General features: G+C 29.9%; 1 protein-coding gene across 1 annotated transcript; it reads right to left on the reverse strand.

The window, feature by feature from the left end:
• Positions 1-12,158: 12,158 nt before the first annotated feature.
• On the reverse strand, positions 12,159-14,783 carry LOC131646933 (uncharacterized). The gene is made up of 9 exons (XM_058916860.1): positions 14,532-14,783; positions 14,245-14,426; positions 13,798-14,073; positions 13,641-13,699; positions 13,499-13,535; positions 13,308-13,379; positions 13,073-13,223; positions 12,807-12,974; positions 12,159-12,723 (listed from the first exon to the last, which is right to left on the reverse strand). Exons 1-9 carry the CDS (start codon positions 14,721-14,723, stop codon positions 12,376-12,378), a joined length of 1,485 nt encoding a protein of 494 aa, XP_058772843.1. The 5' UTR covers positions 14,724-14,783; the 3' UTR covers positions 12,159-12,375.
• Positions 14,784-15,951: the final 1,168 nt, after the last annotated feature.

The raw sequence follows: 15,951 nt of genomic DNA on the forward strand, positions 1-15,951 counted from the left end.
GAATCTAATGAGTCGAGCTGAGTTGTTTATGAACTTAAAATATAGGTAAGTTTAATTAATAAAGAATGGGACCGACTTTAGAAAGTGATGTTGAAGGGTTCTCATGAAGTAACTAAATTTTGAGATGAAAAGGTCCATAGAACTATAGATAAGAGAGGTAATTATTCTTGGAGCCACTCTATACACATTTAAATATTTATACTTATTAGTAATATTTGTTATTAAATTACATAATTACATATTTTATAATTGTTTCTAAATCAATTATATGCTAATTAAAATTGAAAACTATTTATTTAAGAAATTTTCACGGGACACTATCACTATAATATTTATTTTAATTTAATAAACAAAATATTATAAATATTTATAATTAGCATAAACTCACTATTTTCATGGGACATTATTACCACATTATATTTTTTATTTAAACAACAAAATATTATAAATATTTATAATCATCAGGGATATTTGTAAATATTTATAGTTATGAGTTAAAAGGTAGTGCACTGACAGTGTAAAATAATTTTACACTGTCATCCAATAGAAAATCATAAATGTGCCATGTCATTAAGTTTTTTTTAATAAAAAATGGTTTAATTAGATACATGGGTGGTGATTGGTTGACAGTGTAAAATATTTTTACACTGTCAGTGCATCACCCATTTTCTCTATAGTTATTAGTCATTTATATTTATTAGACATATTAAATCATGTTGATGATTCGATAAATATTTCTGTTTAAATATTTTTCAGTTATTAATAATTTTATATTAACAATTGTATAAAAAAACCAACAATTTAGCTTTATTGAATTAACTAAGATACAAATGACAATTTAGCTTTATTGAAAATGGGTTTGGAATTAATGGGGTGGTTTGGAGAGTCTTATAGAAAGAAGAATAGAGATTTAGATAAAAAAATTCCATGCAACTGTACATTATAAGATCTTATGGATTGAATATTTTTAATGAGTGAACCATTTAGTTGATGGTGCAGTCACCTTAATTAATTTTTATTTTTATTTTAATAAAATTAAAATTTTTATTATTAAATTGGATAATACTCAAGAGTTGTAAAACCAACTAACTTTTTAATTTACGGGTCACTAGCACAATACCAATTTTAATACATATGTGTTCACTCTAAATGTTTAAGGTTTTAAATTTCATTTGTATTTTATTATTCACATTAAGATATAAATTACCCGTGCGGACGCACGGGTCTTCTACTAGTATATATATATATATATATATATATATATATATATATATATATATATATATATATATATATATATATATATATATATATATAGAAAAACCTTTTAAAAATGAATTTTAAGTCTATGAAGCAAGCGAGTTAAACCCAATGAGATGAATCTAATGAGTTGAGCTGAGTTGTTTATGAACTTAAAATGAGTCGAGTTTGAACTTGAAAAAAAATTGTATTGAACTTGTGTCGAGTTTCAATCTGAACCAATTCTTATCAAATCGAGCCGAGTTGGGACGAGTTCCACTCAACTCGACTCCTTTTCAGCCTTACTTATTACACAAATTAGCAATTCATTATTTACCTCTATGAATATGTTATTCAGTTTTTGAATTTTTCTATCAATCATCTGATAAAAAACATCGATCTGAAAGTAATGCAAGTTTGAAACTATTTCATCCACATTTATAAAGACAATACTTTATTTCTCACAAAACAATGACACTTCATCGAGTAGACTAGACCTCCCATATTCTCTCATGATTTGTAATTTTTCCTTTGATACTTTAACAATTGTCATAGCATTTACAATATGATATTTTCTTTGCAATACTTAAGACAAATCGTTAGCAATTACTAATATATTTCTTATCAAAAGCAATTAAAAAATAGATTCAAAAAATTGAAAAGTATTCAATAATCGACGGGCTTAAACTTGTTACTATGATCACACATAGAAGAAGACAAATGACGTGAACCTTGCTAGAGTAGAGAAAAGCAAGAGGGTTTTAGGTGGTGTTGAATATGTAAAATGTGAAATCCCCTTTCACAACCCTAAGGATTGAGATATTTATAAGCTTGGCTCATGGGCCAAATTGTTGGGTCAAGACTGATTCCCTCCCAATTTCTTGGCTATATCATGGGAATTTGGAGACTATTTTCATCATTAGTATAATGAAGTGGTTTGTTCCTCAGAGAAGCGATAAATATTGGCCATTTCAAGGACACGTGGTCTCACGTGTATTATTGCAATTTCCATTTGAATAACATGAGTTTGGGTGGGACGACCCACGCCACATGTAAGGTTGGCTTCTTGTCAAGCAGCTTGTGACCCAAGCGAGGTGGGCTTCGTATCAGGTGACTCATGGCCTAAGCAAAGTGGGCTTTGTGTCAAGTGACATATGGCCCAAGCAAGGTGGGCTTCGTTTTTGGTGACCCATTGCCTTCTGTATTATAGCTAAGGGTGAGAATACGTCAGGCCAACTAACATGGGCCTACGACCTAACCTACACAGGCCCAGGCCAGGCCAGAATTTTTTTAAGATAGAAAATGTCTAGGCTTTTTCATAAGCCTATTAAGTTAAAAAAGGCTAGACATCAAGCTATAAAAATGTCTTTTAAGCCTATTAGACCAGACTATTTAAATAAATATAAATAATTTTATTATATTATTATATTGTCTATTGTACTTTGAATTAAACTAAGAAAATATAACATAGTTATCATGAAAAACTTATAAAATAGGTTGAAAACGCCTTATGAAAAATGTCATAAGTTGTTTTCATAAGTTTTCCTAAACAAATAGTCTCACAAAGCTTAAGCTAATATGTAAGCTCAATTAATTCAATACAAACAAGCTTTTAGTTTCATTGATATTTTAGTTTTTAGTCTATACAAACATTAGTTAAATTACTTATTTACATATTTTTAACCAAAGTAGGCTAACATACTCACCAGGCCTTCAAAAAGGCCAGGCTCATAGCTAAAAATAATCCTATGACAGACTACAAGTCATGCTTAGGCTTTGATATTTTTATCATGCTAGACTTAGACTTGGCAAAACCTAGCTCGGTCCAGCCTATTCTCACCCCTAATTGCAGCTATCTATTCTGTCCAATGGCCTTTTTATGACGCTTTTGGGTTGATCGAGTCATGGGTTATTTTATTCCAGGTCCAATAAAAATGATCCTATTCTACTAACTTTAGTAATGTACTGTAATATGATCCTCACCTAGTATCTCTAGCTCTTGTTAGGTATAGTTTCTTGATTCAAGTTGTGATCACTTAAAATTTATATATTCTCTAATGCTTCCATTACTTTAGGAATTTAATTTTCTCTAAAAATATCTTAGTGCTTACATGAAACTCCAAACATTAGATAAATTGTTAACTATAAGAAAAATCAAGCAATATCATCATGCTTTTAAGAAACTGCCAGAGGTTCCAATTGGAGTTGGTGAATAAAACAATGAACATAAAATGCACACTTTACTTTTAAGATCAAACTTTTGAGGCCATTAAACTCTCCTTACATATTACTTTCCCCATCTTATCCATGTCCACGAACTCTTGACAAATTTAAATTATACTTTGCAAATAATGATTCTAGTGCTAATTTTAAATACATAACACTTGTATTCGTATAATGGATAATGCTAATAAATCTCTCAATGACATGTCTTTTCTTATCTATATAACATAAAGCAACAATAAGTTTCTTTGTAACTAAAACATCCTGAGATTCATCAATTAAAATGGATAGCAAATCATTTTTAAGATCATCAATAATAGTTTTGTGGTCTCGCAAACAGAAGCTTTTACAACATCTCTTTGATTTCGAGGTGACACTAATTTGATATTTTCGTGGTATTTCTTCAATACTTTATCAATCTCTTCATTATGATTACTAAGAAATTATAAAATCTCGAGAAAACCATCGTTATTCTTTGAATTCACAACTCATCATCATCATCATCATGAAATGCCAATTTCAACTTCAATAAAAGTTTAATACAATCATGTGTGTCCTTATAGGTTATCTTAAAATTGACAATACTATTAAAATATTAAGCTTTATCTAAAAATACATCACGGTTATTCAGGTGGCGATAATTTTATGTGATCTGACACAACTTTTCTATGATAATGATCATGTATATTTCACGTGATCTTGAAAATCTTACTTCCTTCTCCTGTTTTAAATATTTCAATAGACATCAACACATGGAATGACTGCCTTCATTTTAAAATCATGTATATCTGCCCAAATTCAAAAAAACATAATATGAATTTTATTCTTATTATTATCCATATAATTAGCACATGAATTTCTTCTCTTTATTTTTACCAAGCTCTGGTAGGTACATGTAAAATTCATTCATAGTAAATCTAATATATTTATCTGAGACAATCTCAGATAAAACCAGGGACCAACTCTTTCCTCTATCAAGAAATCCAAAATTTTCGAATTTCGATACCATTTCAGAGTCATTTGAAATCCCTTCTACCAACTTATATAGAAAAGATCATGGGAAGTATTATATTTATCATATATTGGTTGTTATTCATAAAAGAAAATCTATGAGGTAAATGATCATATCATTTTTCGTTATGACTACAATTATGAGACAAATTATATTTAGACGTTCGATTTGATATTTCTCATATGCATCATTATTCATATCTAGTTCGATTTGACATTTCTCACATGCATCATTATTCATATCTAGTTATATAGGTTTTTAGGAATTGATCACTTGAGAACGTGCAAATTTTCTTATACTTGAGAATAATTCTCAATTTCCTTACCAATTGAGAAACTCCTTTCTGAAGCTTATGTCATTCATAAGTATATTTCATAGTAAAAAAATAAAACTTAAATGTAAAATAAATTCTAACTACAAAATATATAAAAAGATTATATCAAAATTAATTTATTATAGTAAAGACTTTTATTAAAATGCTGATACTATTTTTACTCAAACCAAACGACCCTCAATATTTGATTTGAAAAATTGTGTTGAAATTTTTTCATATTTTACTTTATTTTGAGTCAGTGATAGAATGATTACACAAAACTCAATTATTGAAAACTTATTTCAATTGAATATAATACAACTATTGAATTTTATTAGAGTTGGGTGAAAAACTTCTTATTCTAAAACACTTTTCCCTCAGAACTCAGAAGTTCAAAATTTTATTAGAGTTCTAATTCTTGAATTTTTTTCAAGCTCTATTTTTCTCCTATTGAATCTTTTAGAAATAAAGTTTTTTCCAACAATATTCCAATTCGATCAACATACACTTTATCCTCAAAAGGATATTAGAAGTAATATCTTATTGTTTCTTTAGGATACCCCACAAAGTAACATTTATCATATTTGGGTTCAAACTTAGTTTAAATTTTTTCGTTTCACATAAACTTCATAACCTCAAATCTTCATCTTCATGTAAGACATATTTAATCTTTTACCGCTCTATATATTTATAGTGTCTTCTCAACTGATTTGAATGGGTCATGGTTAAATATGTAAGCAACTGAATAGAGCATGTCCTCAAAAAAAATTGGAAGATCATTGTGATTCATCATGAATCAGATCTTGTCTAACAAGATTCGCTTTCTTCTCTCATATGCACCATTCCATTATGGTGATTTAGGAGGAGTAAATTGGAAGATCAGTGTAATTCATCATAAATTAGGTGGTATATTAATTTGTAATCCTAGTTTGAAAACGGTTAACCATTAGTTGGTTAAAAGTTAGTTATCTATCATATAAGAAAATAACATGTTATGAAAATACCATTTTTACCCTTCTGATTCCACAGCTCGCCAATTGGATGGCTTTCCAAGCCAACACTTCAATTGCTTCTCTTTCCTTACTATTTGGTTCTATTTTAACATTTTCTCTTTCATTGATGTTACACTAAAACAAGTTTCTCTCTCATTGCAATTTTTTTGAAAACTCTATTTCTCTCTCATTGCAATTTGAACTAAAATGTTTTATTTATTTCTTTTTATTATATTAACGATGAATAAAGCTAAGTATATGCGTAGTATTAAATGTTGTATACAAATTTTCATAAGTTTATATATAATAGAATTTAATTTTTAAAAATTAACTTCATTGTACCACTAATTTAATTTTACATCAAAGAAAAATCGTTTGAAATAATTTTTAATATAAGATACATTATTTTTTAATAAAATAATAATAACTTTTAATATAAAAAATCTTAAATTCTCAATTAAAATAAATTAATAAATAATTTTGAAAATGTTTGTCATTAAATAAAATATAAAAATGTGTGACGTATCACTACTTTTATTTTATACAATTCAAAATATTATTGCATTAATGAATTACAAAAATGTGTGTGACTTATCACTACTTTTATTTTATACAATTCAAAATATTATTACATTAGTTTTGATTAAAATAATATTAATTTATGTATTATATAAGGACAAGAAAATAGACAAAAATATAATTTATGTTATCCAAATAGGAAAAAAGATTCTATATAATATTATTTAATTATATTTTTCACTTTTGTTGCAATTTAAATAAAAGTTAACAAAACAAAAATAAAGTCATGTATAGTAACTCAATCAGAGTTATAGAAAAATGTATAGTTGTTAAATGAATTTAGTTTATATGAGCCTATTAAAATGTGTTTATTTTAATTATTGAGAAATAGATATTAGTAATAAAATTAATTGATTTTTATTATCATAATAAAGTGTGTCTATTTCCAATGTTGAAGCTGTTTCCCTTTCATTCAATCTACAAGTGTATATTAAACTAAACTAGTAGAAGACCCGTGCGTCCGCACGGGTGAGTCAAATTTTAAGATGAATAATGTATTACTAACGCAAAAAAAGAAGTTTAAAAATTTTAATGAGAAATGTTAATTTAAGATTCACAAAACATAATATAGATGAAATGAATCTATATATATATATAGTAGCTATGTAAAAAATAACATGGAAATGCAATAGTCATTCATATTAAATGACCAATAAAAAAATATTTGTAATTTGGTTAAATGATTATTAAAAGAAATTGAGGAACATTGTTTCCAATATCAGTAAAGTTACATCATTGATATTTAATAATTGTAACTTTTTGTTGTCATTTTTATGTGGTATAATACTCTAATCAAAGACTCATTTATCTACTAAGATAAACTATTGAATTGATACTAAGCAAAATTTTCACCTACTGGCTTAGGTCGAAGAACTAAAAGTTGCAATTGTATCCATTTCTTCTTTCAAAAGGAGAGAGCATGAATGAAGATATCAAGACTTTCACCTTAAATCAAATATTCTATGTTGTGATAAGTGATACCAACTCTAAGATCAATTATGGGACATTAAGGAAAACTGTATATTTGTATGCGTTCAAATCCACCCCTACTACCTACTTGCAGAGAGCTTTGGTCGACTACTATGAAGTCTAATCCTTTCCATTACATACAACTTTACACACAATACCTTCAGAGCTTTTGCCTTATTTTGAGCAAAAATGTGAAGGCATGGAGAGCATGTAAGGAGAGCATGTGATTACTATACAATCCAAGATATGAGGTACACGGAGAAAAATGACGAATATGATTTCATCTTCATCTTGATTATATCAGCTTTTGTCAATACAAGTAATAATTTGGTAGTCGCACTAATAGAAACATAGTAAGGAACTTCATTTGGCAATAGGCAGTTTATAGTTGTATCCTCAATGCAACAAACATAAATTAAAAGAGCATAACACCATAATGTGCTATTGAAAAACATGTATAGTGATAAACGATTCAATCCAAATGACTCTTAATGGTTTTTTGGCCTATAATTTTCTCTGTACTCTCAACCTCTACCTATTAAAAGATCCTATGCTTAGTTTACCCTCACTGATAGTGCTTATACAATACGGGTCTTCTTGACACATACACAAACCATCTAAAATGAGACTCTCGTATTTTTATTAATAGTTGCTATCTCAACATTCACTCCAAAACATCAATAATTCATTCCTAATTCTATGTTGTCTTGCATGGCCACTCACCCAACTAACCATTGTCATATATCTGATCTGGTAACAAATCTTATTTTCTAGTATATACAGACAACATAATAAACCTGTAGTTAAATACCTATTGAATAACTTGGAAAGCTTGCTTTTATCTTATATGCAGGTCTCAATGAAATAAAATAAAGTAAAAAACTTTGTGAATAGCGCAAAGCTTGCTTCTATCTTACATAATAAACTTTGTTTTCTGCCTCGTTGAAGGAGTGGCATGAAGAAATGTCTTGGAGGCAAAGAGTGGTTGTTGAGTTCTGTTTGGTGAATAGCGTGGCAGTACAATCAGGAAATGTCAAATTGAAACAAAGTCAAATTTTGGAATATTAATTAAAAGTGTAGTGTTGGCATTTAGTTAGGAAGTATATTTTTTGTAAAATGTTTGGTTACAACATGTTAACCGAACTACCCCAGAGGAATAAGTTATCTCCAGCTTGTACGTGACAAGACACATGACTGCCAAACATTGAGAACAACAGCATTGGATGATTTCCCCAAGGACATACTTGGTACGAAATTTGCAGGAAGTAAGTTGAAAGGTGGGCACATTCCTCAATAACAGGCTGTAATTTGCCATATTTATGTACTTTGTTTTACTTTTATTCAAATGCTATGTCAAATACAGAAGATTTTACTCAAAATAAACACTTTGACCCCTTGAGAAAAGCACTATCATATTTTAAGTTCCAACTTTTTCAAGCTCCAGTGGTGATATTTTATTCACCTTTTCCTGTTATGATTAGTGTGGTTGTACAGACTGCGCAAAAGAACCTTTAAGGCTTACTAAAAGCTTTAACTTATTGGATATGTAGAGATTTTGTATTATTTTTCAATTGTTATATGCATGTGTATTTTCACTATAAATGGTCAGAAGTGTGCTTTCTTTCTTGCAGTTTATTATTTTTTTTGAAAAGTCTTGGAGTTTATTGTTATGATTTAAAACTATAATGACACTTGATAGAGGAAAGGTTTGATATAACAAAAAGGTGAATAATATCACCATCCAATTAATGAAGCTGATTAAAGTTGAATATTTCAACACAATTTCTTACATAGCATATGCTAGCATCATTACAGCATTAGGTGACATTATGTCTACCATTGACATTAATAAAAAACGGAAACATTGTTCAAAAGAGAATTAAACATCTAATCTAGCTAAAACAAAGGCGGGTTGAACAAAAAAAACTTGTCAATGCTAAATCCTGTTACAAAAGCTTGTTACCAAAATGTATTTCCTGCCATTAGATAAATAATAAGATATTCAAATGGCTTTATTCTTGTTGTGCTTCCATTCTTGGTCCTTGCACAATTTTTTGCCGATAGCTTTGGTGTCAAAAAATCGGCGGCATCTGATTCAGGATTTAGCTCAGTTGGAGACATCCTCTTTGAAGGAGTCTTGTTGTTGTTAACTTCGGGGCTGCAGTTCTGTGCTGCAGACGTTGTTGTCTGAAACAACCATATAATTTCCCATGCAAAGTAAAGGAGATATTATTTCAATGCTTTTATATTGATAGATGTAATTAAAGTTGTATTACCATGGGGTTACTCATTTGAGTTGGTGAGTTGATCCCATTGCTGTCTTCAAGGCATAGCATGGCCTTGCCATTAATAACTTCAACATTTTTTGGGCAAGGTTAGAGTTTCCTACAAAGCATTAATTATATTAGGAAGCATGAAATTTAAACAGCAAGACAACTTTCCATTGAAAATCTTCATAGTTTCCCCAACCGTATTGCAGAAAGACTCCTTCGTAAATCATTAGTAGTAAACAGCAAAGGTAGCTCATGTCAATATTGTGCAACAAATTGGTAGAAACACCTGATAAGAAGAATGCACTTACTTCAGTAAAAGTGATCATATCTATAATGCTTTTAACATGAAAGAGAAAGCCCTGTCATCGAACCCTCCTTAGGAACATGAGTTGAGAGACGATGATTTGGATGAAGTGTGATCATGATTTGCTTCCATAAATCTGTAAAGGAAACAAAATAGTATGATCTTGTTTAGACAAAATCAAATACAAAAAACAAAGAATTAAAATTTCATGGAAATACAAAGGACAAGGAAAAAAGCATTACATATTGTTTCACAACAGACCAACGGGCGAAATACAAAAAGTTGTAAAAGCTATAATAGGCTGCAAGCTATGTTATGGTCAAAATAAGACTTTACTACACAAAAGTGAAGGTTTTCACACTTGATAACAACAAAACATGGTTGTTAACATCACAAAAACATCATCTTTAGTAAAGACTCCACATCAACAAAAAGAAAACATTCAGAAAATAGTAACGACAACAAACAAAGCATAACCTTTTGTTTCACAACACACCAAACGATGAAATCTCATAAGTTTTAATAGGAAATCCAGTAGGATGTTATTATCTGGTAAAAATAACACTAATCACAATAAAACATAAACTTCCATAGTTCTAAACAACAAAACATAGATGGTGACCTAAAAAAAGTCGGAACTTCTGTAAAGATTCGACATAAACAGAACGAAAACATTAAGGAAATCAAACCCAGACAAATGAAATCTATGTTTTTAGAAAACTTAACTTCACAAATGGATTCAAAACCGAAACAACTGTGAAAAACGGAGATTCAGACAAACCTAAGACAAGGAAAGTGAAAAGGCTACAAAACCCTTGGTGCAAGAGAGAAGATGGGAGAAAAAGATTGCTTACCAGGTGCAAGGAGGATGTTTTGGGAGCTTTGGCTTTTCAATACAGAGAGAAGGAAAAAAAAGGAAAAGTGTAGTGAAGAAATGAGAAGGAGACCAGTGTATACAACTTGAAAGGATTATTTGGTTTTGAAATGAAGGAGGGAAAAAACCAATGGGTAATAGAAAATTAAAAGAGAGATTATAGGAAATGAGAAAAGAGAGTGCCACTTGGAGGATTTAGGTATTGTGATTGGTTGAAATTAAAATTGTATTTAGCAAATTACCAAAAAGGGCTTTTTCAAGGGTAATTATATTTTGTAGTAAGGGTAATTAAGGGTGTTTGGTAGCATGTTAAAATCTTAGTTAGGTAGTTGATTAATTGACCTTTACTAATACTACTATAATTTTATTTTTTATTAATTATATATTTAATTATCATTTTTTCACGGGTAAGATATTGTTCTATTAAAAAAATATACATTTGAAATAAATGCGCGGGAACATAAAGTTATTGATCAAAATATTAATTATTAACGAGACATGAAGTTATTGATCAAAATATTGATTATTAACGGGACATGAAGTTACTGATCAAAATATTGATTATTAACGGGACATGAAGTTATTGATCAGAATATTGATTATTAACGCGACATGAAGTTATTGATCAAAATATTAATTATTAATGGGACATGAAGTTACTGATCAAAATATTGATTATTAACGGGACATGAAGTTACTGATCAAAAATATTTTTTAAGGTACACAAGGACATGAAGTTATTGATCAAACTAATATTTGTACACGGAAACATGAAGTTATTGATCAAAATATTGATTATTAACGGGACATGAAGTTACTGACCAAAATATTGATTATTAACGGGACATGAAGTTAAAAATTAAAATATTTTTTAAGGTACACGGGAACATGAAGTTATTAATGAAACTGATATTTGGACACGGGAACATGAAGTTATTGATCAAAATATTGATTATTAACGTGACATGAAATTACTGATCAAAATATTTTTTTATTAATTATACATTCAAATATTATTTTTCACGGGTAACCAGACATTTTTCTATTATAAAATATACATCTGAAATAAATGCGCGTACCGTACCAGAATCCGTGCAAACTCACGCGTTTATTACTAGTTTGATTTTTAAGATAGTTAGACACTATTAAGAAATTTGATATGCAAGTGATGTGTTTGACTTAAGTTTGTTAAAGTCTTCCATACCTGGATCATTTAATAATATTCATTCCATTTTATCAGTGTATTCATTCTTGTTTACTTTGATCCTTTTAATTTATGCCTTTCATATAGCATATCAGTCCAATGTAGTTTGTTTCTTTCTCTTATTTTTATTGTTTATTGCTTTGCTTCCATTTATAAAAGAAAAAATCACCCCAAAAACATGTAATATTCACACTTTAAAAACAAAATTCATATGAAAATTTTACATCACTCTCCAACAATTGTCTTACGACTTGTATGAAGTGTTATTGTATCTGTTATTTGCTACACTTGAGAACCAGAAAAATGTATCACACCCCTATCTAATTACTATCCCTACCTTTAAAATTTTGTATCATAAAATTTCTATACAAATAAAATCTTCCATCTACATGTTTAAATCCTAAACCATGTAGTAACTGGTTTTTCCCAGCATCGAAGAGTCTCTACCACCCATGCGAACACCAAGACTACCATAATAATCGAAAGAGACATCAACGACGCCCACAACATTTTAGTCGAAAACCTTATTGGTTTGCATTGATGCAACACAATTTCAGAAGTTTTGTTCTTCACAATGGTGCATTTCGATAGTTTTTGCAAGTCCGGATATATATCAAGCATGTCCTGGATTGATTTACTATATGCATGAGCCATGTTGTATGAGGTTTGTGGAACGAATCTTCCATTTTTTCTGCATTTTTCTATTGTATCCTCTCGGCTACATGTGAACCTTGCAAGAAACTATAACCAAACGCGTTTTAAATAATTGGTGTCTGAACATCATTACTCGGACTTACTTAACTTTGAAATTATTGCTGACTTACTTTCGGTAAATCACCAATCCGAACGGCGTCATGAGGACAATTTTGTGGAATGTAGGTGTAATTTGGTGCTCCAGAGAAAGGGTTACAAATTTTCATGACTCCTATTAGTTCTTCATTTTCTTGGCCTATTCCTAGTAGCTCATACAATACTGACACATTAGAATTCAACTGAAACACACAGAAAAAACCACTATATCAGAACATTAGAAAGCAAACATTTGTGTGTATTTTCTTTTGAACAAGTGAATGACAAAAAAAAAGTGTACCTCAACTATGAAACTGTGGATGGTGCTGCCAATTTGAGCTATCAATTTCCCGGAAAATGAATCATTTATGCACGGTAACATCGAACCCAAGCTACTGTTTTGTGGGTTTTTCTCAAAGTCCTCGAAGGCAGAACATGCATCATCTGCAAAACTGCATTCAAAGTGAAAAGAGAGTTTAATGAATCGAATTCTAGCTACCAATATAACTCAATCATGGAAGAATTAGTTTACTTACGTGTGAAGGAAGTAATCAAAACCAGTCAAGAACCAGCACAGGCTTGTTAGAATCCAAAGGCATAGAATTATGCTGAAATTAAGCCAATTCAAAATATAAGACTTATATAGCCGATGCGAAGAATAACTAACTAGTATAATAAACATCGATATCGTATATAAGAGAATTTAGAAAATAGCACTCTATCTTACATTATAAATCCAGGACGCCAATACAGTAGCATTAGAACTGTATCAAAACAAAACCAAATCAATGATTTTAACCAATTGTTTAAGGAAATTAGCCGAATATTGGTAATGAAGTTTCAATGATTCAACGTGGATGAATGATTACCTAGTGATGCAACCAGTGTTACTAAATTGAGGCCTAGAACAACAATATGCGCCGTATGCCTATGACACGTTAAGAGCGTAAAATCAATGAATCAAACTATATTAGAGATTAATAAACACAATTAGTTTAAAGGGGCAACAAGTTTAATGCTGCATACGAAGTATGAGTGGCTTTATTGAATGATTGTTCGCTTCTGTCAATAAAACGACGAATCACGCGCGAGTTTGTTCTGAGATCTTTAGTTGTGGAATTCAAGCTCGTAGATATTTGTGGATTATATGGAAGTAGAAGATATTCTATTTGTTTAGTTGTTCTCATTACTCTTTCTATGGCCTCAAGAGCTTCTTCTCCTATATCAACCACAGTTTCTTTCAGTTTTTCTGTCCTCCGAAGCGTTCTCTGACTTGTTGCAAGTACAAAACTCGAAGCAATTCTGTCATAAATTTAAATACACAATTGCTTCAATTGCATTTTCATCCAAATAACATTGAGCCTTAACTAACTAATATGTAGCATAATATGTAGCACTGACATTTCAGATTAAAGATGTGTCTGGTGTTAGACATATGTCTGTGTTTGACACGAAATTAAAATTGAGACTTACAATGCAAGAGATGTTAGTATAAGAAGGAGGAACAAAATGTGGATATAGTAATGATCCAAGCATTGTAATGAAGGAGTGGCACCACTTAGAGACTTCACAATGATGAAGACACCTAAGACCAGTCCAAATAACAACCAAACTCCGGCAAACGAGTATCCATGAACTCCTGTAAATGCCGCAGACTGAAAACATCAGAAACCAATACTCAAAAATCAATCTCAAATTCTCAATCCTACAAAAAGAGAATCGAAAAAATGCATGCTAAAGCCAGAAAGTGACTAACTCACAGCTAAGTAATGTTTGTTTCGAACATCAAAGTCTCCGTGATAGTCTTTGAAATGTCGTAAAGGATCAGGCCTATTAAACGTTCTTCCACGAACAGGTGAATCTGAATCCGAAGCTAAGCATTTACGCGGAAGTGAAATCGCAAACAAGAGAAGTAACAGAAACAATAAACTGTGATTGGTTGAGTTGAGCATGTTGGTTTATGGTTAGTGATGAAATGAAAAAAGACAACATTTGGTTTTGTTGTAAAAATGGTGACAAGTTTTGGAAGAATGGAATTTACGTGTAACTGAGTAAGCAAGGTAAGAATAGCTTGTAGCATGGTTTTGTTAATGTCAAGGAAGGACAAATGGTTATGTTAAAAGATGGAAGTAACGAATCATAAGCCGAAATTGTTGGTTTGTCTAATCTAAGTAAATTGACCATTTTTTTATTATCATTTTTATTAACAAAGTTTGTGTCTATAATTATTCTTAAGATTATCTATAAGTTTCAATTTCAGTTTCACACTTTTACTATTGCTATTGCTATTGCTAGTTTCTCTCATCTTGTTTTTTTGAGTTTGTGATTAGAATATATACGTAGCGTGGAATGAATGAATCCAAAAGAAAAAACAGAAAATTAGCTTTGTACTATTTGCTTTTCTTTCTACTCTTTTTCTTCACATTTTTTATTATGTTTTTGGTGCTTTTGTTTGGACTTTCTTTAAGAAAATCTAGTTTTCAGTTTTTCAATTAATTTCAAGTAACTTTTTCTATTCATTTTTATTTATTTTAAAACTCTAAAAATTATAATTTGTTGACAAGTTTTATAAATTTATTTGAGAAAATTATTTTAGACATTCTTTTATTTTAAACTTACCGGTTAATGTTATTGTATAATTCAAACACTTAACCCGAGAGGGTTGGCCTAGTGGGAGGGTGCTTGGGTCTCAAGGGTTTGCTCCTCTTGAGGTCCTGAGTTCGAAGGTGCCCAGAACCAATTTTGGAGGCTACGTGGGGCAGTAATGCTCTCGGGTGGATTAGTCGGTACAGAAGGAAGGAGTCCACTCTATAAAAAAAAAAAATTGGCCATTGTCATGTATACATTCAATAATTTAATAATTTAAATGGTGATAAAAAAATAAGTTTTTTCAGTATTCGTTTGACATTCATATTATAGTGATAATATATCATGAAAACTCACAAATTGAACCATGTGCGTGTAGAGAATAAGTTCATTCAACGAAAATATAATAGTAATCGTTAAAAAAGCATAAAAATGTATCTTTCCAAACATAATATGTGCTCATAAATTTTGTATTTTAAATATTTTAAATCAAATTGTACAAAATTATTGACAAAATAAAAATATAATAAAAAACACATGCCATCTATAAAAAGAACAAAAACAAGAGATATAAGTATTCTTTAGATCGAGAAT

Source organism: Vicia villosa, linkage group LG2, assembly GCF_029867415.1.
Source record: "Vicia villosa cultivar HV-30 ecotype Madison, WI linkage group LG2, Vvil1.0, whole genome shotgun sequence".
Taxonomy (NCBI): domain Eukaryota; kingdom Viridiplantae; phylum Streptophyta; class Magnoliopsida; order Fabales; family Fabaceae; genus Vicia; species Vicia villosa.